This window comes from Myotis davidii, unplaced genomic scaffold, assembly GCF_000327345.1.
Source record: "Myotis davidii unplaced genomic scaffold, ASM32734v1 scaffold361, whole genome shotgun sequence".
Lineage (NCBI taxonomy): Eukaryota > Metazoa > Chordata > Mammalia > Chiroptera > Vespertilionidae > Myotis > Myotis davidii.
In genome coordinates, this window is record NW_006291011.1 from 546,367 (window position 1) to 568,373 (window position 22,007).

The 22,007-nt window shown below is 38.1% G+C and overlaps 1 protein-coding gene across 31 annotated transcripts in view; it reads right to left on the reverse strand.

Annotated features, from left to right (window-relative positions):
• Positions 1 to 22,007, reverse strand: part of PTPRD (protein tyrosine phosphatase, receptor type D) — an 833,389-nt gene that overhangs the window by 198,561 nt on the left and 612,821 nt on the right. For 18 of the 31 annotated variants that reach the window (XM_015564215.1, XM_015564191.1, XM_015564190.1 and 15 more), the window contains exons 6-11: positions 9,130 to 9,318; positions 7,874 to 7,882; positions 7,132 to 7,149; positions 5,412 to 5,522; positions 4,018 to 4,029; positions 1,790 to 2,059 (exon numbers count right to left, since the gene is read on the reverse strand). In XM_015564215.1, the coding sequence (XP_015419701.1) occupies positions 1,790 to 2,059; positions 4,018 to 4,029; positions 5,412 to 5,522; positions 7,132 to 7,149; positions 7,874 to 7,882; positions 9,130 to 9,318 (609 nt within the window). The remainder of the gene's footprint in view (positions 1 to 1,789; positions 2,060 to 4,017; positions 4,030 to 5,411; positions 5,523 to 7,131; positions 7,150 to 7,873; positions 7,883 to 9,129; positions 9,319 to 22,007) is intronic. The other 13 variants (XM_015564216.1, XM_015564202.1, XM_015564203.1 and 10 more) reach the window with 4 other exon arrangements.

Consider the following 22,007-nt stretch of genomic DNA (forward strand, 5'->3'; position numbering starts at 1 on the left):
GTTTTTAATTAAGTATTGTTACATGACCAACTAAATGAATGAGTCAGTACCCATTCTCCCCACTCTCTTCAAGTTCCTGTTTTTATTTTGGTTCACTTTTTGACCTCAATAATCACCCTTACATTTTATTTACTTTTGAGTTGAAAAGGTAGGGAAACATCAAGAGCTAGGAAAATAAAGATAAGAAGCTGAGCAGGATGTTAAGTTTAATGTGACTCCTGCGTTTGAATTCCTGAAGGTTTTCAGTAACACTTCAAATATTTAAGCTCAAATGGTTATTATGAGAAAGGTGATTCACTATTTGCCTATCACTCTGGCCAAGGGATTTTACTAAAAATAATAAAACACATTTATTTAAATAATCTGACATTTTTTCAAAGAAACAGGTAATCCAAATTTACCCTAGATGTATTTCTGACTTTTTAAGGTAAGTCAAAATATTGCTAATTAAAGGTGTGTTTACTGATAACTAACAGACATTATTAGTTTTGTTAAGTCACAATTATTGTACAGTATAGGATTTGTGTCTATAATGTATGGATAAATATAAGCATGCTTAATTATAGTTAAGAATATACAATATAGTGTTACTACTTCAAATGATTAAATGTTGCCTATTGTGTGTGCCTTTGTTCTATTATCACACTGTTGATTTCCTAAGGCATATATTTTATATACTAGAGGCCCGGTGCATGAAAATTCATGCAGACGGGGGGTCCCTCAGCCCAGCCTGTGCTCTCTCACAGTCTGGGACCCCTGAGGATGCCCACCTGCTGGCTTAGGCCTGCTCCCCAAAAACAGATGATCTAAAAGAAATAATCATATCCTTGGATATGGATTTTTTAACAAGGTAATGGTCTAATGAAAATTCACTGCTGGCAGGGATGAGGGGACTGGGGGACTCCGGCAAAAGGCACGCCAACCCCCCCCCTGTCCCGGGCAGGGCTGAGGGGACTGGACGCTGCCATCTTGTGAGGGTGTGATGGTCAATTAGCATATTCCCTCCTTATTATATAGGATACGCTTGGCTGGAGATATGGTACCAATTATAACACTCATTTTGCATGTCTTAGGATCAAACTTCCTAGAACAGAGAAGATAATTTGTGTTCATTTTGCTCCAGGTATTTTCAGAAACCTCAATTCTTCCTCAGTCTGACCCATTTTATAAATGTGTTCTAGAAGTCTATAATCATTGGGAAAAAACAATGCCCTTACACAGTCACTTTTTTATTTCTTTGATTCAAAAATATCTGAGGACAGAGTATTTCTTACCACTTCATCAATACAAGGTGAACTCCAATGCTAAAAGAGATTATAAATTTACTTGCATTTTGGTTCTTAATGGTAGGGCCCATTAAAAAATGTAAAGTCTCTATCTTGAACATGTTCATTGTAACTTTTTTTCTTCTCTGTGTGTCTGCAGGGGTTTTGACATTTAGTAAAAGTTGTTTGGATTCTTCTGCCATGTGACTCTTATCACAGTTCTAGATTAATGTGAAACTTACATAATAGTTGATTATGTCTAGCATTCCTCATTCTGCCTGATTAGTTCCTGGGCCCAGCTTGTTGTTAAATATTTTGATGATTATTGCTTCTTAGAATGCCAGAGAAACTGCATACATCGATATGTGTATCTTATGTGATGCCATAGATAGAATCATGCTATGATATCTAAAACACTGAACAATGAATTGGTTCATTTTAGAATTCCAATGACAGACTTTACAGAGGCGTTAGGCAGGTGACTTGATGTAGCCAGACCCCAAAGCACGCACTGCTGAGCATACCTTTGACAGTGATCTGTGCTATTGCTTCAATGACGCCCAGTGTTGACATGGCCACACAGGTGTAATTTGCTGACTGTCTTACATCATTCAGTTCTAGGACATTTCTTCCTATTGGCATGTCATCTTCTGGTGTCAGGTCTTCTGCCCCCAACATCCACTTCACATAAGGCATTGGTGACCCCACGGCCACACAGGTGATGTTAACACTTCCACCTGGCATGATTTCATGATTAGTGGGTGGGATAGAGAATCTTGGTGGGACACGACGAACTGGAACAAAACACAAGGGGAGATGATAAACTATACAAGGCGAGAAAAAAAATGGCTTCTTAAACACATGACATGCACTGTACAGACACACGTAAACAACTGGAATGTACTGCGGGTCGTCCAAAAACAAAACAAAGGAAAACAGACCATACAAGTATGGTATGTGTAAACACACAAAGAACTGATTTAGTTCAGTCATTGATATCTTAGACACATTCATACAAATGTTGACTCAGACCTACAAGGGCCCCCCCAAAAGAGACTATCTACAAGCTAACAACAGACAAACATCATGCACAAGATAAACACAACAACATATACATGCATGCACATCACAGTGATTCTATGCATGCATGTATATGCGACAGCAGGGGCTGGAAGGTTACCAGCAGGTATAAGTTGGGTATCAAACCAACTTCCATGCTGTGTGCTCCAGTTGCTGTGAGTGCACACGTGGGGCCACACTGTCCCACCCCAGCCCTGGAGAGCATCCTCCAGAGTGCAGTGAAAGGACAACGTGTTCACTTTCAGACTCAGAGAAGATGTGGCCTCGAGACCTCACTCTAACACTGGAACGAACACAGAGGTGCACAGACGTATCGATTCACAGTCACAACAGAAGAAACAAAGCCAACGCTAAAAGGTACCAAACTGGGTCATGCAAGGCATGCACACGTGACGTCTCCAGCCCGTGCTCAGGACAAGGGGAAATGTCTGGAATCCAAGACAACAATGACAGCAGGAGGAATAACAGAGTGACAGAGCTAAACACAAAGGGAGGACGTCAAGTACAGTGACTGAGACAGGAATTTGGGGGGTGACAGGGTTGTAAATAGGAAGATATTAGATTAAGCTGGGTTGTCAAAGGTAAGGATTGCAAATTTAGAAAGGGAGCCGGGCGTTTCACATTTAGGATTCGATTCAGTTCGTTTCTAAGGTAAAACACGTAGATGATGACAACAAAATGTAGTGAGAGGCTTTTTAAGACTATGTTCAAATTGAGGGACACTGCATCTAAAACATATAGTGGGACATGACATTAAGAGAAAAGGTCACATGTAACACCATGACACAGTAAAAATTACCAAGCAATTACAGTTCAGTGTTCCTGCTTTGGAATCTGCATATTTATGTGCCAAGTTTAAGTACATGATACAGGGAGAGGGTAAGAGACACGGGTTTCATCTTGGGCTTTTCTTGGCAAAACCTTACACCATGAGTAGTTTAGATCAAGAGGAAATCATTAGGAGCATAGCTTAAATTCAGGTAAGAAAGTGATTTTTTTTAAAAAATCCTAAGTCAGTTAATAAACAAACAATCTCATAACCCCAAGAAGATAATAAGTATGTAATTCTGTCTGTCAACTTTTTGGCTGCACTTCAGGTTGAGAGAAACCTCCACTGATTGGAGAGGGCTCGCTGCGATGGCCTCAGGAGTGAATGACAAGCAGAGGAGAAGTGAAGAGAGAGCTGGGCATGCCTCCTGCAGCCAGTTCACAGGTTACACAGAGCAAGCAGGAGCCAGTGGAGACTCGAAGGTGTCAGAGAACATATCGAGAGAAATGGAGGAGAGTTTAGTCTTCATGCTTGGGATCAGGGGAGCAACTACAGTCATTCTATGGGCAGCAGGCACCCTTGTAAGACAGAAATTAAAGGTGGGGCGGAGGGGGGGGGAAGAGTGGAATAGGAAGGAAAGCAGGAACACTGACCAAGTTCATCGGACCCAAGAGAGTTAAGTGGCACCAGTTACCATGCACCCAGGTACATTCTCTCCCATCATGCACCACTGTTAGGTACCACCAGCGAGCACCGGAAGCCATAGCCAGGGCATTCTCTGCTAAAACATACCATTCACCAAAGGAAGACCACAATGCAGCTACATTCATTTCATTTGTATTCTTTGTTATTGGTTTAATGAATAGTTTTGTAAGGTGGGTAAAAAGTAAAAAACACACCCACCTTCTCGCAGCTCTGAGGGATGTAGGGGGTTTGATGCAGAACACAATGAAATGAGGAAAGGAGAAAAACAAGGGAAACACAGAGAGAGTAAAAAGGCCATATCAAGGCTTTCAACTGCTACTTGAACATTTTTATTTGCTTTAGTTAATCCTTCCTCCCTCAGCTGAAAATGTTAGCAATACCTCACAGACTAGCATAGTACTGGAAACAAGAGCTAGCATGATTTTGAAATTTTTCCGCTGAAGAAGGTATGCATGCCTCATGCAGCACAGGAGGTCGCCACTGTGAGGACAAGGATCAAGGGGCTTTCAAAGACCTTGGGGAAGAAATGGTTTTCTTCATATTCTCCCACCTTAGACTCCAGAGAAACATGGGAGAGAAAAGCACCCCCACGGAAACAAAATTATCTCAGACAAAAATTTCAAAATCAAGCTAGATATTTTCCTAAAGGAACCCACCCTGCTGTAACTTAAAGCCCTCTCAGTCCTTTACCTACTTCCTCCCCCACCCACGCCTTTTGTGGTTATTCACAGACATGTAGACCTGGAATCAGAGCATTTCTACTGGACAAAAAGACTACATGACTCGGCTTTGAAAACGCCAGGGAAGAAGAAATAATTCTTTCTAGTTGAAATGAAAAGCATGGCCATTCATAAGCTCAAAATTTAATCATTTCTATTACTTATAAGAACATATGAAAGTATCCTCATTTAAAAATATAATCAGTGTTCCATGCCAATCAAAAAAATCAAACTTTAGAGAAAATCAGTAATTTAAAAAAATGTGTCTATATATATATATATATGTAAAAATATATATATATATGCATAGACATATGCACATACATAATGACATGTTTATAAATAAAGCATAAAAGAAGGGAGAAAATACAATGTGCTATATGCATGTAGCGTTTTATTTTTTAAGTTAGAAGCTTTATTCTTACAGCTCCAAGCAGAGGTCCTGAAGACATAAATACCTTTATGCTTGGAGTTGCACAGAGAATTGATTAGTAGCACACCAAGCAATTATTTCAGGGTTTTAAAAGGAAACAGAAGAAAAACAGCAACAGAAGGAAAAAAAAGAAAAAGGAGAAAACCTCAAATAAATGCAAAGCACAGTTCAAACAATGCGTTCAAAACAGAAATCAAGATGTAAAAATGCAAAGATACTTACAAAACTTCAAGCCTCGGGATAGATTTTATTCAAAAGTGGTTAATTGTTTTTAACAACATATTTAAACTTTTTAATTCTCTATTCACTACAAACGCTTCAGCTACAGTAACTATGAGCAAATCGGCTTGCTAAATGCCGACGTCACCACACTGATGGCGTGGGTGTCCCCGCTCCCCCTGGGCCTGAATGAACCGGTGCCAGGGTGACGTCATTCCTACCTCTGACATATAGATTGGCAGGGGCAGAGTAGCGAGTGCCCGCGCTGTTGGTGGCAACACACTCATATTTCCCTTGGTCAGATTCTTCACTCTGTTCGATCTGAAGGGCGCCTGTATGGATATAAAATATATTGCCAAAGAGATGGTCAGAGAAGGCCTTCTCAGTCCAGAGAACTACACCTCTTAACAATATGCAAAGCCCTGCAAAGCGAAGGTCCGCTCAACGTCGATTCAATCTCTCGCTAAGGTGCACAGACAGAAAATGATGCGATGAGAAAAACATAGAGAGATTATTTTTTTTAACATCATCAATGCTAGCATAAGAAAACAGTATCTCTTTTCCCCAGCAAGAACTCTAGTCATAATTAACACTCTTATCTCCTAGACTAATAAAATGAAGATGGGTGAGACTGCTTCAAGGAAGTATGGCTTTTAAATCAAACAAAAGATTAATTTTTGGTTTTGTTTTGTTTCATTTTGGTATCAAAAGTGGCGCAAAAGATAGGCACGCTCAAAAAAAACCAGGCCGGGTTTTCAAGAAAGTCTTCCGCTGAAGAAAGCCAAAAATACGCAGCGAGCACAAAAAGGCTGCACAAAGCAAAAAAAGTAAAATTAGTCATTATATATCAGGAAAATATCACTTAAAGAAACAAGACTCCCTTAAGACATGCAGACTTTTAAGAAAAGAAAGACAGTTTGCCACGACTTACAATCATAGATTACGTTTGCTGAAAAACAAAGAGTAGTTGAATTAGAAGGTTTTTTTAAAAAAAGTTCAAAAGCACGGCCTATGCCAGCAAGGAAGAGCCGGCGAACCACTGCTCGAGGACCTCAGGACGGATCCCCTAAGACACCCAGCAAAATCCACCAGTGGGATTAGTCGTGTGGTGTCACAAAACCCCAAGAAAAATACAAAACAAGAATTAGAAAAGAAACGCACACTGAGTCAAAGTAGGAAAAACCAGCAACACAACATACCACCAAGAATATGAGCACCTTTGGTTTCCATAGCCTGAAGGACAGAAGATCCAAAAATCCAGAGGCGAGTAATCCAAGAAAAAAAGAAGTTGGGGGGGAAAAAAGCATCACTGTCAGGTTGGAGGCGAGTGGGATCGGGCGGAAAGGGGAGTCATTCTTTGACTTTTAAGACAGTAAGAGAAAAAAGAACCGAAGAACAAAAGCAAAAACCTTTTGAAAGATAAGACAAAAAGCAGACGCTCCGGGCTGTCTTCTGCATGTCTGCCACTGTTCCCCAGACCACCTCGGCGTTGGTCCAGAACAAGAACAGCTAAGGAAGAAAAAAATGATCTTTTTTTTTTCTCCGGTTGGACAAAAAAAAAAAAAAAAAAGGAAAAAGAAGAAAAAGAAGAACAAAAAAGGAAAAAGGAAGAAGAAAAGGAAAAAAAGAGGGACAGATGGCACGCTGTGACTGGTCTGTGGTCTAAAGACCTGGATATGCTTTCTTTGAAGCATATCACAACTGAAATCATTATTTTCATAAAGAAAGAAATGAACAAAACAAAGAGAAAAAGGAAAAAGGAAAGGAAAATTCACAATATGAGAGTCACCGATCATAACCAAACAGTACAAAGAAAAAAAATAATAATAAAGTTGATGGACATTATTGGAATGATTCTGAAAACAGGACAAAGATGACAGTGATGAGAGGACAGGAAGAATGAGTAAGATCATTCTGTGAACGTTAGTTCAGCACTCTTACCTCTTATTGGTGTACCACCTGGGTGGATAATATGAATGCAAATAAGATTAGAAAGAAGAAGCATTAGTACGAGAAGGAGGAGGCTAGGGCTGGGGAGAAGAATTAAATTAGATTTACAGAATTATATAAGGTCTTAAAAGAAACTTGAATTACTATACTGGTAAAACAGGAGTATATGAGATAGTATTATTAGATCATAAAAGCAAGTTGCATTATACCACAGAGGGCCAAGACCACAATAGGCAGCATTGCCTTTCTCAGAGAAGCAACTGAGTCCTTAGGTCTGGGGACGTATAGGGTCAGAATTGATCTTATATGCCTCATATTCTTAGAAAAAAAAATAAACGGACTCAATAATATTTTTTAAAGACAATTTAGATAACACTGGCTAATCTATTTAAGTATATATATAGATATGCATATATATATACTGTCATAGGAAATACTACAGACTAACTAGAAACAAACACTTGATTGGCTATCTTATTCTACTTACTATGCTACATTTGTGTGATATTATAACTTGTGTACTATTTTGTTTTTCTACATAGTGTTCTTACGAAAACAGTGCTATGGATGTGTGTGTGTATGTGTGCACGCCACTAGGGAGATCTGGTGTCTACACTGACAGTTAGTAAAATGCATGCCATGCATTTTATTAATAATAATAATAATAATTATAATCATAGTCTGAATATGGAAATTAGTGGGGGTGAAGTGCGCTTCAGAACTAAGCACTTACCAATAGATTCTGGAGATTTAAATACGGAGAGAAGAAAGACAGCATAAAAATATTATTATATTCCTTATAATTTGGTACAATTTTTTTCAGAGTTAAAGCTTTATACACTAAATCATCTATGTTACATGTGAATAATTAATTCTTTATTTACAATAACAGAATGCTAATCTACACAATTCTGCTGACAACAAGCAAAGAGAGGCAGTTAACAAGACGCTTTAACATCACAGGACAGGTCAAAAGCTGAGAATTCTGGGAAGACAGGCAGTCAAACAACTTAGAATTCTATACCAATATTACTACCAATGTCAAAGTAAACAGCTCATTAGTAAATGTCCCTACGAGATTACCTAGGGACAGGCTGTACAATTTAAGAAGTTCAGAATTATCTCTATTTTTAATCTAAAGAGAACAAAGGAATAAACTTGAGATGGGGGTAGGAGGGACGGGTAACGGGGAGAAAGAGAGAGAGAAAGCAGCAAAAGCTGGAGTCTACACCCAGAGCAGACTTCTGTAGATCCAGTCACTGGAGGGTTCAAAAATGTTCAGTGTGGGCGCACACTACTGTGGCTAAGGTGTACATATGCTCACTCACGAGAATATAATAATGATAACATTAATAAAAAATCCCCTCCTTTCATGGGTTCTTTGTTAAAACTTTAAAAAAATAATACATCTGGTTACTCATGCTATAACATTTCTGTGTTTTATGTATTAGTGAAAAGAAAGATGTGACCAAACTTACTAAACTTTGGTATTCTTGATGAGTTCAAATGTAGGGACGACAGAGAAAACACACTTCAATAAAATTGAATCATTTTAGTGTTTCATATGAACATTTTGTTTTTTAATGGATATAACCATTGGAACTCCTTGCAAGTTCTGAATGAATTCCAATGTTGAAATAAATTTGTTTCAAAAGAAAACAGAGAAAGAAGAAAGAAAGAGAAAATGGATCCATCAAATACTGCTAAATAGCAGTAAATTAAAAAATAAATTATCAAAAATACAGTCACAGCAGTGAGCAATGTGGATTAAACAGAAGCTGCAAAACACACAGAGAGAAGGAGAAAGCAGACTCTGAAACGGGCTATGACGTCACAAACATGGACAACACATTAAATAACAGAGAAAGAGAAGAGGGAGAAAAATCAATACCTAAAAAATAAAAATAAATTAAATTAAAAATAAAGAGAGAGAAAGCTAAAAGAAAAAAAAATCTTTAGGAGTTAGTGGAAACAGTAACAAGACCCTACCTGATCGTAACTGCTTAATACGGCCATTGTTGTTGCTTGTGTCCACAGGTAAGAAATCTTTAAACCAAGTGATTTCCGGGTCCGGATTCCCACTGGCTGCACAAAGCATGGTGGCAGTGCGTGTACGCTCAACCACCTTCAACTGTGGGCCCATGTCAATGGTAGGAAAGCCCCTGGGAATTTGATCCTCTGCAAAACAAAAGGTGATACTTCATTAGGTTAGTAAGTCAGATGCCCAAGATTAAAGAGATATTGCCCATTAATCTCCCCCCTTACCATATTCAGCATTTGCTGAGAAGCTAACACACACCAGGCAACATGGCATTTATGAGATTAGGATACAGGCACAGTGTTGATCCTGGCCAGAAGAGGACACAGTCTAAGTTAAAAGGCAACTGCCTAGCACAGAGCTCGGACACATTTGATAAAGACCCTGTTAAAACGATGCACCTAAGCTTCTAGGAGCTCAGCGGGAGAAGTAATTGCAGAATGGCTGCCTGAGGAGGTCAGTGAGCACCAAAGGATGCTCTGAAATGGGCCTTTAGGAATGAGTTGAGTTGGCCAGAAAGATGGATCATCACAAGTGTAGGCATTAAGATAGGAAACTTCTCTTGAGGACAAACCCAGCAGGGCTGGATTAGCAGGTACCTGAAAAGCAAGCAGATTATCGAGGCTAAACTATCTATATTCAAATCTGATAAATGTTTTTGTAACTTTTAAGTAAAACTCTATATGTTTTTCACAAGCATGATGTTCAGCTTAAAAGAATTCCTTTGTAGGGAGTTTTAATTCATCAGAAAAAAAAAGTTTGAGAGTTTCTGTTTCCAAAGAACAAAACAAAAGCAACGCCTTAGTGTAAGAAAATACTTTTCTCCATTCGAAAGGTCTGCACCATTTTTGGCCATTAAAAAGTTGAAGTTTCTAAATTTTGAATCTTCAACTCATCCAAAGTTCACTTATCCATATCCCACATCAAAATTGTCCCAGATCTTAGATCCTGAGAAAATAAAATCCTCTGAAATCCACAGCATGGCCCACATCCATAACCTGCATTGCCAGCTCTTCCAGCCAGCATTAGAAAGATAAGATGCATTCTATTCCCACACGGAAGGGAGCTTAGCTACACGGGTGATAATTACCTAAATTACAACGTGGCTGTTTGTTTAAAGACCACTTTGAAACATTTTGACTTCCGATTGAGCCTGGTGTTAATTTAATCAACACTCCTTCGTGACTTCTGATGAATTTTCATGAGCCACCAATTCCAAAATGACTCAAAAGCACAAACACCAGTGAGCAGAACATTAGACATCATCAGATGTGGTTTCTCCTTAGATGCCTTCTACAACTTCTGGTCTGATCCTGTGGTCTTGCTGAAGTCTAAGTGAGGTACAATTTCTAGGGAAAAGGCTTCATTTCGAGGTCCCCACCAAGTTCAGTCAAATCTATCTGTTCTCCACCATCACCCCACTATACCTTTGGGGTAAATTCAATCTCCTAAATCTGACTAGCAAAGTTCTTTTAAATTAGGCCCAATTTTTCCCAGCCTCTCATGGATGATCTCCTACATAGGACATTTTTTTTATGCCTATACTGAAGTTTTCACCATTTTCCAGACAAATGTTGTCCGTTGAAGGCCACACAGCCAAAATCCCCTTCTTTACAGATCCTTCTTTCTTTTTTTGTTGAATTTATCATTTAAGGTATTATAAATAGTAGTACATATGTCTCCTTTTCCCCCTGCATATCCTTTTGAAACTCTCCCAACTGTATTTAATCTTTTCTGCCTTGGAGCTTCCATAGAAGTCAGTACCTACATCTGTCTTGTACATTTTATCTAGTCTCAGTTTACCCCTCCACACAGTGAGTTATTCTGGGTCTCCTTTGTATTGATCAAGTTAGTCTAGATTGCCAGATTTTAGAAGAAGCTCCAGTATTTTCAAGTCCATCTATGGATACATTGCACAGTTAAAAGAGGATTTTTCACTGTACGTAATAGGGAAGTACTTCTGGTAGAGAGTTGGTCAGAGAAATGGTTAAGGAGTAGAGAGTTTTGAAGGTGAATAGTTAACGAATGTCAAAACACTACCAAAGAATATAGCTCCCAAGAAAGAGAAGATGCCCTGAATACCCAATCTAGGTTATTGTAGGAGAAAACTGAGGATCTAGTAGGAAAATGTGTAGACTCTGAAGATCTACCACAGACCAAGAGAAGTAGCTGAGGCAATCGAGTTGACCTATGAATTCCCTGGAGAATAATTTACTATCTCATCAGCTAGTTAGGGCTAGAGACTAAAAATATATAATTAGTTAACTTCAAAGAGCTACATTTACTTAGCCTGAAAGACAGGGCTCTTTTAAGACACAGTAATGTATTGTTTCTCTGAATGCTTACACACTGTCAGCCAAGCAGAGGTCTACAGTGAACAAGTTTCAGCAACAGTGGTTAGAGATGGAATTTCGAGATGATTTTTCAGGGCTCCAAGGGAATGTTAAAACTCACATGTCGCATAAACAGCATTTTGCAAATTAGGCTACGCTGATTTTAATAACCTATTCCACTTATTTCATCAAGCTATTCTTCATGGCTTTAAAGGTTCTGTCAATGCATTTACATCTATAGCATTGTTCTTTTGTTATTTGAAGAAAAAAGAAAGGAGAAAAAGATCAATAGCTGTTGCACCACATTCATTATACTATTAAGCGTCTCACTCCGCAGTTATTGACACAAAATGATTCAAAGGATAAAAATAATTTACTTCAAGTGTTCCAAAGTCAACTCCACTACCTTAGTCATGTACAAGTGAGTTTCCAAGGAAAACGCTGACATTTTGTTGTTATTTTCCATATTTAAAACAACCAAGTTATGTTAATCAGAAATCAGGCTGGGGTTCCCGAGCCAGGCTGGGACTTCATCTCCCAGGGTCTCTTACCTCCCCTTGGCGGTTCACTAGCAGATCCACGGACATGCATTTACATGGCTCTCCTAGTCCTTCCTTCTCTACCAGTTCATCTCTCTAAAGAACCAAGCCGATATTCATGCCCATCAGTGGCAAGTGTCAAAGACTTAAGTAAGTCGAGCCACTTACTCAAGACTCTTAGAAAAAAAAATCTAGAATTAATAACCGTTTATAAGAAATGAAGTCCTCACCATGGGGAGAGCTGACAAAATTGACTTTTGCCCTATGGAAAGCAGGCTAATGCAATTGCATGCCCTTCCTTTCCCTTCTCGGCACATAAAGAACACTCCAGAGCCCCTTTCTATATACACAAGTGCACAACAAAGATAATCTTCCTTGCATAGTAATCAGGCAGAGAATGTAAAGAGGGCTGCTTTCTTATTTTTAATAAGGGTAATTAAATTCTAGCCACCCCCTTTTGCACAGAACCTCTTTGAATGCACTTTCTTCATTAAATTTTCATGAGAAACATCACACTTGTAACAGATTCAAATAGCCGGAGCAGTTACACGTTGACAGTTGTGGCTTGTTTCCAATTTGACTGTCAGGTATTTGGCAATAAAACTCAGTATTCAACATAAAACCAACTGTGGAAATAATGAAATTTCTAATTGGAATGCTTATCTCAGTGGGTGTAGTTTAGAAGATGTTAATTTTTTTTTCACCCTCTACATTTATTAGTGATTTATGTAAATCTGCCTAGGCCATTGGATAACATCAATTTTGACAGCTTATCAAATGTCTGGTACCAGGAACCTGGGGGGGGCGGATCAATACCCTTTATACCTCAACCATATAAACTTTTACAGCAAAAAAGCAGCTATCAAAAATTAACACATTGCCAATATGTTAGTAGCTTTAAACTTGTACATGAGGTGAGTAGAAAAACATTTTGTCCTATTCATTAATGTGCTCATTAAGCTTTAAAGTGCCTTACTTATCACCGTTCCATATTAATATTCAATCATGCAGAATTAGCTATTAATTCATCAACAATTTAAATCAGACTTGACCTTCACAAAGCCATTTGGTCTGTCATTTTGAGAGGCCATTAAAGGGCATATTACTACACACTTGTGCTTAGTGAATCGTAGAAGTCATACATATTTTGTTTGGAATGGCAGCTATAATAGGCCTGGAAATATAGCTCATTCTTTGAATCTTGTTTGGTGTCTTAATGAAATATGCTGGTATGAAACTTACAATTCCATTAAGGAGACAGAAAAATGAAAGTCAGCGGTTTCCAGAGTTAACATCCCATTGCTGTAGAACTTCTGTTAATAACCCCTGATCTACTGAGGGCTTGAAAGGAAAGTATGGGGACACAGTCTGAAATTGTTTTATAGGGAAGTCATGCTTTAGATATCTGAATGATCAAATAATAGCTTTTGCACAATTTTCTCAGTAAACTAATTTCATTATTCATCCATAAACAATTTTAATGATGCCTTCACTTTCGCTCCGGTTCTGCAAACACTGAACCTCTCTCATTTGATAAGAAACCACAACTAAACTGCCAGCTAAGGCTACAGCCTCCTTCCAAGGTGGCCCCAAGCAGTTCTTCTGGCCTAAACTTGCTGGGACTCCAAGTGAATTCAACCAGACTGGTCCCAAAGCCTACTGAGTTTATTACCTGCCCCTCATTTGAACAGTTATTCACTCTTTAATTGTTTTGTGGCTATAAATTTGGCCTCTCCCATTTGATACAACTCAAAGGGGCAAAAACTATCTTATAACCTCTTTCTAGTAGTAATAGACTTACACACTTACAAAAATAGTTGTTAATGACAGTTTTTATTTTTATAGTCCTGCATTTTAATTTAATTAATTTAGCCAACAAGTTTCATCATTTGAGATATGTCATTTGGGGCAGTTGCTGCACTGAAACACAAATCAGCTCCTGCCTTCCTAATTTTACAGGAAGGCTTCTGTTATGTGGTGGTTGTAAGTTCCCAAGTCAAAACTGCAACCACCTCGCAAAAACCTTACGTGAAAGCACAATCAAATTCAAAAGAACACAATAGAATAATATGGATCTATACTCTGCTATCTCATCTTTCCAAGACTGAAATGGAATTCTTGATGTTCAAACTAATAATAAAACCCAAGTGAATGACACAGTCATATATTGAGGCAAATACTCTGGGTCTTCTTTCACTGACAGGAGCAAAGATTTCTCAGTGGCTGGATATCTTACAGCTTTAGGTATTCACTATATAATCTTACAGAAGCACAAACGTTTTTTTCTTATTATTTTTTTTAAGGATGGAGGGGCTAAGGGAACTTTTCATTAACATAATAATATGAAGAATATTTTCTTAAATAAAAGTGCTGGACCCTTTAAATATATTGAAAGGCATGAATTATTACCTGTTAGAGAAATAGTAGTAATCTATACAATAGAAATTCAGTGTGTTTTTATACCTAATAAAAAATAAACATTATCCTGGAAAATTTAAATATGTAGGTCTACTAGTAAAAGTGATCAAACAATAAAATAGATTTATGTTTATGAAAGTTGCATTATCATAAAAAAAGAGGCTTTAAACTATTAGTTCTAAAAATCTACTGGGTAGTCAATAAATGTTGTCATTCTTTCTCTAGATATTTATTAAAGCTCTCCTTTGTGCCAGGACTGGGTTGGGCATTGGATATGAAGTAATCTGAAGGACCTTTATATTGTGATTAATTGTATCTCAAGGATAATTAGATTCTTTGTGAATAAGAATAGCACCCAACTCATAGGCAGGAGGAGTGAATGAGACAATGAATTAAGTGTGCCTAGCACTGCCTGACATCTAGTAAAATGCCATCTTACTCTAACCCAAGCTCCCACAAGAGATTTAAATAGAATGGGGGCATGTGACTCTAAGGCTTGGTATGACAAAGCTGCAACAATAAACTGCAAATGGAAAATATTCTATGCATGTAATAAAAAAATTACCTAAACATGCAAGTGAATTGAGAGGGCAATATTGTGTCAAGTTACCTCTTCAGAGCTCACAAAAGCCCTCATTTCTCTCTCTGACCAAGATTTCAGGCTTTTTGATTAATCTACAGCATAAATAATACACATCTATATTGTCATGTGACATGTTCTCAAAAGTGAACTTTAAAAATATCTCCAAGTTTTGGGGAAAGAAAAGCTTTGCTGTGAATGACTGAAAACACTGAGCCACTTGGCCTGCTGAGGGCTCCCTGAGACAGGCAAGGGTGGCCTCCTTTTCTGTAGAAATCATGGCTGTCTGTAGACACAAGACAGAGACCCAGCAAAATTAAGTTACTCGTTCCAGGTCACACATATAGCAAAAATAAAAATAAACCTTTAACTCTAGATTAGTTGCATTTTTACTTCATCATGTTTCCTCTAGTCCAGTAGCTGTCTGTGAATAAATAAAACTCGTAATTGCAGTCAACTCATAAAGAAAAGGCGCAACAAAAATAATTTAAATACTTCATAATTTTTTTTAGATTTAGATTTTAAGTTGGAAGAACTAGAGACTCAGGCTCCATGGATATAATAATCATTTTGAAACAGTTGTAAAAAGTCCACCATTCGGTACATATCAACTGGCCTCTCATTTGCTTAGCGTTGGTTCCAGGTAGAGACAAAACTCTGCCAGGTATGCTCGCCAATCAAATGTGGATGAGAAATGTATGAAAAGGAAGAATGTGAAAAGGACGCTAAGTATCAAATGATTTCCCTAGGAAGCTCAACTTCAGCACTGTGGTTATATTTTTAACCTCCTGTAATTTCTATTTAGTTTCTAGGAAGGACTAAAAATGGCAGCGCTTTTTTGAGCAGACACTAAAATGCAGTACACAGACCAGAGAACTAGATATCAGGAGACTAGTATATTAACTCTATGACCTTAAGCCCCACAGGGGTAGGACCTGTAATGACTACCCCAAATGGTTTGTGTAAGAGGTGGGACGGATCAGCAATTCAGAGGCTGGTTGGAGTATTTGCTACTTTGTTGAAGAGCAAATGAGTTTTTAAGCTCACTATCCTTCAGAATAAACCCCACTATCAGGCTACAAACAAGAACCATTTCCTCCCAAGGTACAGTTCCTGAAGGGGGAGGGGGGACGGGGAGGGAGGTATGTATTATTCTTTTCTTAAGGAAAATAAAGCTTTTATTTTCACCATTCCAGATGGTGGCACGGTGAAAGTGGTGCTGCTTTGATATCATGACCGTATTATTCAAAAATCAATGCTCCTTCCACTGAATTGAATAAGTGACTAAAAACAAAAAAAGAAAAAGAAATAAAAGCTAAGTCAGTGATTTCCTGGCAAAGTTGGGCTCCAGACCATTATCAAAATGATATTCATATGAGTAAAACTGGAAAAAATATATACTTAAATAAAGTGGTTTCTGCTTATGAGTCAAAGGCTACTCAAAGTCAGAAAGAAATTACCCAAAGCAGAAGAAAAGTGGCAGTTAATAAATGCTATTTCAAATGGAATACTTAATACATATAAGATCTGGCCCAAAAAAGTAATTAGGAACACGATGCAGTGACTTTTTAGGCCTGGATCCTCTTTGCCAGTTAGCAGGTACAGATGGTATGCTTGTCTTAATATGGCTATCAATCCATCAGAGGAGCTTTTATCGCGGAATGGAATTAGGTATCTCTTCAGGGCAGTTACTGGGTTCAGGAGGCTCCAAAGACTTCTCATAGCATTATGCCATGCCAGAATAGATAACTGGAGGTTGATAAGCTGACGGGAGCCTCATTAGCAGCTGCTACATATTCAGCACAGTAACCAGATGCCCACAGAGCAATCCGGAGCAAAAAGCTTCGGTTTCTGAAATGTCCTTCCCATGCTGAGGAGGCACTCCTGGCACAGAACGAGGCACACTTGTTTAGAAGCTATGTGTGCAATTGCGCTACAAATCATGAAGTCAGGTCTACATGGCAGGACACAAATCCAGTTAGATTTCATTACCGTTTGTATGGATGCGGTGGCTGCAATTTCACATGGCATTAACTCAGTTAAACCTCTTTGTTAACAGTGTTTAGCTTTGGCAAATGATCACACTCTTTGTGATCCAAAGTCAGATAAATTCCCCTGAGAATATTTAAGTAAATATTTAGGACCCAGGTTTATGTTTTTTTTCCCCCTTCTCAGAAGCACAAATCTCATTAAGGTAATAAAATTCAATAAGCATCCACTTCCGCAAATCTAATTTCTTTCTATTAATTTATTTTTATAAAAGAGCACGTGTCATGACGCTTTGTGCATCATACACCTTTGCCTCATTGTGAAGATTAAGATAATTAATCCCTTTACATTAATATTGAAATCACAATGTGAATTTTTAAAGAAAAAAATCAAAGCAAAAAATGTACAACGAAGCTGAAGTTCAACAACCGAATTCCTGTGTTTGCAGAAAGAGAGACAAAAAGTTAGAAATCGTAAACACAGAAAGGGAGCTGGGTTTGGCTCCTGCCTCCATCATTTTTGGCTTTGTAAAAGTTGGGAATTCTAATGAGCACAAATCAAAGAAGGCCAAGAATAACATTCCTCCTGGCTGCCTCACTGTGTTGCGTGGAATATAAATAAAAATAAAAATGTAAGCCATCAAATGTTATATGAAACAGAAAACTGGACTAGATTGTATGGTGAATTGGAATCATAGGCACTGGCAGGAACTCCTGGTTTTAAAAATATACACATTGATATTGAAAATAATATAATTGTAAATGATGTGCACACACACAGACACCCCCTCTTTATAAAAACTTACCAAAATATCTCCCCCTGCTCTGTGACTCAAGAGTGACACTAAAGGATAGCAATGGCCACATCTAACATCCAGATCTGTTTTCTAAATATGATTCTCTAGTAAAAAGAAATAGAGCTCCTTGGAGAAATGCCTGATTCCTTACAACACAGGACAAGGAAAGGTCCCGGGTTCGATTCAGGTCAAGGGCACATGCCTGGGTTGCAAGTTCAATCTCCAGTAGGGGGCGTGCAGGAGGCAGCTATTCAATGATTCTCATCATTGATGTTTCTATCTTTCTCTCCCTCTCCATTCCTCTCTGGAATCAATAATATATAAATACAAAAGACAGAAAATAACCCAGATTGAAAATGTCAAATGAAAACACCAAATATTATATAAATCGTTTCACTGTAAAGAATGAAAACTACAAGAGCATATAAATAATCCTTTGACCATCTTATGATACAATAATGTATTATCTATGGAGGTAAGTTTCCTCTAAATACAGATAATTTTCGATTTATATGGCAAAAGTGAGCCTGAATTTAACACCAAAGATTACCTAATGGAACTTGTTTATATTTGTCAGTGTATGAGACTTTTTCTTAAAAGTATTTGGAGTCACAAGCAGTCAATTTATAAAACTACTCAAAGAAACCTAACTAAAATTTATTTTTTTCAATTTTTGAACTTTTCTTTCTCTTTATATAAGCTTACTAAAAAAATGTCATATTTAAATGCAAACATAGGGTAGAAATTTATTCAGTATGTTTTAATATATCAAAATATTAATGTGCTATTCAACAGGATGTCAGACATCTAGAAAATAACCAGGTAGGAAAAATGCTACCAAAAATGACTGAAATCAGGACTCAAAATTACATTAATGAATCTCTTATCCTTTGCTGCTAAAAGAGATATCAGGCCCTTACACGTAACATTTTAAAGGCTTGACTTTATTTAATAGTATATTAAACTCAGCAAATTAGAAAAAAAATTCAGGCAAATCCTGAGGAGATTACATAAAGAACTGTGGTCTTTTTCATAAAGCAACAGGAAGGTAAAGAAACTTTTTAAAGGTAGAGGTAAGTGTGTGGGCTGGTAAGTGCTTATAGGCAAGTGTATTAGGGGGGTAAGTTGCTTATCAAAGTTCCATTTTGAAAAACACCCTTTTAACTAGTGTGAAAAATATACTGGGGCAAGGGAAACTGGGGGTGGGGGGGTGGGGATATAGAGAGGCCAAAGGAGGTGACTGTGATAGCCCAGTGACAAAATCAGGGTAAACTTCCACCAGGAAAGTGGTGGAGAAGAGCAGAAGTAGAGAGAGTTGAGACTATTTTTTAATTTCAGTTTTATTGAGATATAATTGACAAAATAGTAAGATATTTAAAGTGTATATCATGGCCATGACTTATATATAAATGCATTGTGAGAGTTGTGAATAACTTGAAGGTCACATTGATAGGGCCTGCTAGTATTCTGAGGATAGGGAATGAGGGAGGATTATCATCAGGGATGGTTTCCTAAAGACATGGGATAGATTTGGAGAACAATGCCATGCATTTGAGGTACCTACGTAACAGATGGCATGAGCCCCTGCAGGCTGGGCTCTGTCTATGCCTCAACCGTGTAGCTACCCCCAGGGAGGAGCACAGGGCCAAGTCCAAAGTAACTACATGCCAAATGCATACTGACCCACCCGTACCCTCAGAAACCGGCCCGAGGGCTGGAATATTAAGCCATAAGCTCCCTTATGAGCTCCGTCTCAGGGTGAGGGCAGGAAAGGACTGCCTCTGCCTGCAACAGTGTGAGCTCCGCCCTCTGACTGTGCATGTGCCCGGGGCTCCCTGGGCACCAGTCTAGAATAAGATGAAGATGCCTATGGGTTTGTATCCATTTTCCCCAACAACAGCAAATGCCTGCAATCTGAAGACAGCTGACATGCCAGAGTACGTTTTCCCTTAGCCACAGAAGAGCATCACGGTCCGTGGCCTCCTGAATGAAAGGGGAGTAATCTGAGCTGTATTCCTATGAAGACAGGCCATTAAGAACCTCTTCAAAGACAACGTGTGGCTATCGCATTTTAATATGCTACCTGCCAATTAAATAGATACGGGTTTCCAATATCAAGGTATTCAGAAGTGATACAATAAACCTTTCTCTTACATATGGAAAACGACCCAGACTTGTTCATTTTCATTTAGTTGCAATAGACTGACATACTGTTATAAATCTAGTTCTTAAAGTGACAGCAACCTGACAAGTGAAAAAGTTATCCGGCCTTCAGTAGTAGAGAGAGCCAATGTAGCCTACCGTTCTCCACAGCGTACCAGCAGGTACTTTTTATATTGACTGCAACACCCATGCTCCTTCAACCGCTCAGTGATCAGGGTTATGAGCCTGCTGAGTTAGGAATGTGTGGGCACTCACTAAAGGAAGTGAGAACGCATATTTCAGTCACTGATCCCTAAAATAACTCATGCTATTTAAGTGTTGATTGTTATAAAGATAAAATAATATGCAATACAACTTCATAAAATATACATGACAGGTTTCATGGGCAAATTATAATCAAGTGGGCGAATTTTATGTGTTTGCAGGAATTAACTCTGAGGAACATAAAATATAATAAAAAATGTTTACCCAGTGAGAAAAAGTCATTTTCAATTTAGTTTATGTTTTTATCACATACTCGCGCCCCCACCCCCTGCCTGGGTGACTTGGGCTGAAAGCTTATAGACTCCCATTTCCTGAGGACTTACCTCACATAGCCTAGGAAGTAGCTGTCTGAATCCGGACAGATCTCTTCCTTTGGTAACAGCAGCCATTTCTTTCTGTTTTGGGGTAACTTTCACTTGACTCTTGTATGTGTGTGTGTGTGTGTGTGTGTATGTATGTGTGTGTGTATGTGTGTGTGTATGTATGTGTGTGTGTATGTGTGTGTGTATGCATGTGTGTGTATGTATGTGTGTGTGTATGTGTGTGTGTGTATGTGTGTGTGTGTGTGTGTGTGTGTGTGTGTGTGTATGTATATTCCTCCTAAAACCTAAGCTACTTTTCTGAAACATGGTGTGTGGGGTTCTAGAAAAAAAAATCTTCCTAGGATATCAGTTTTCCTGGTAAGTTTTAATAGGATATAGATTTAAGAACATTCCAGCACATATAATCATATTTTTTAAATGTTTCTGTCTTAAGTTGTAAGGGGGGTGGGGGGAGGGCAGTGGAATATTGAAGACAAAGTTGGCCAACCCTCACCACCTCTCTTTCACTCCCAAACGTAATTTCTCTTCCTTTATATTTTGAATCCATTTCCTGGCAGGGAGAATAATATTTGTCTTAATACTTATATTCCACCCCCGTCATGAAGCCTACTGTTTGTTCAAACATATGGTGACACGTTTCTAATCATCTGGCTTTAAGTAATTCCATTTAACCCCTGGCAGAGTTCATGAGGAACGTGGACTCCAGGATCCCTGCTGTGTTAATGACAAAATCTGCTTCCTTCTGGGTTATTCTTCAAAAGGCAGATATTGAATGGAAAATTTCTCATTAAAATTATTTATGAATTATAAAACATGAGATCATTCTGAGGGTGCCTATGTCATTCTGATAAAATATGTATATGATGCTGGACCCTAGAACAAAGTGAACTACAATAGATCTTATCTATTATAAAACCAGTGATTTTTCAGAAGAAATGGCTATGCAGATCCACTAAAGCCAAAGTTGTGCTCCTTGATAGATATTCTGGTGTGTACAACTGTTCTCAGTGACTGAATTTATACAGACATTACCTCACTTAGTTACCAAAGTTCATATATTGCAACTGATTAACCACAGTTACATGTTCAAAAAATACTTTACAGAGTCATTTTGTTTTAAATTAAATTAATGATATGGATCCTTGCTTAAAATTTCTTAACAGTTTTATAGGTTCCAGAGATTATATCTACAATGCATGGCATAGATCGGTAGTTCCTTGATTTCCCATTAATCCTGTTTAAGAAGAGAGTCACCATACTTCATATATAATCAGGTTGAAATTTTGGGTGCTCTTTTTTCCATCTCAATGTAGAGAATGATTGATTTATTCTAACACATATTACTATCATCCTTAGTAATATGTGTTTGACTATTACTATCATATTTAGAGAGGGACAAAGAGAGAAGAGAGAGAAAAGGGAAA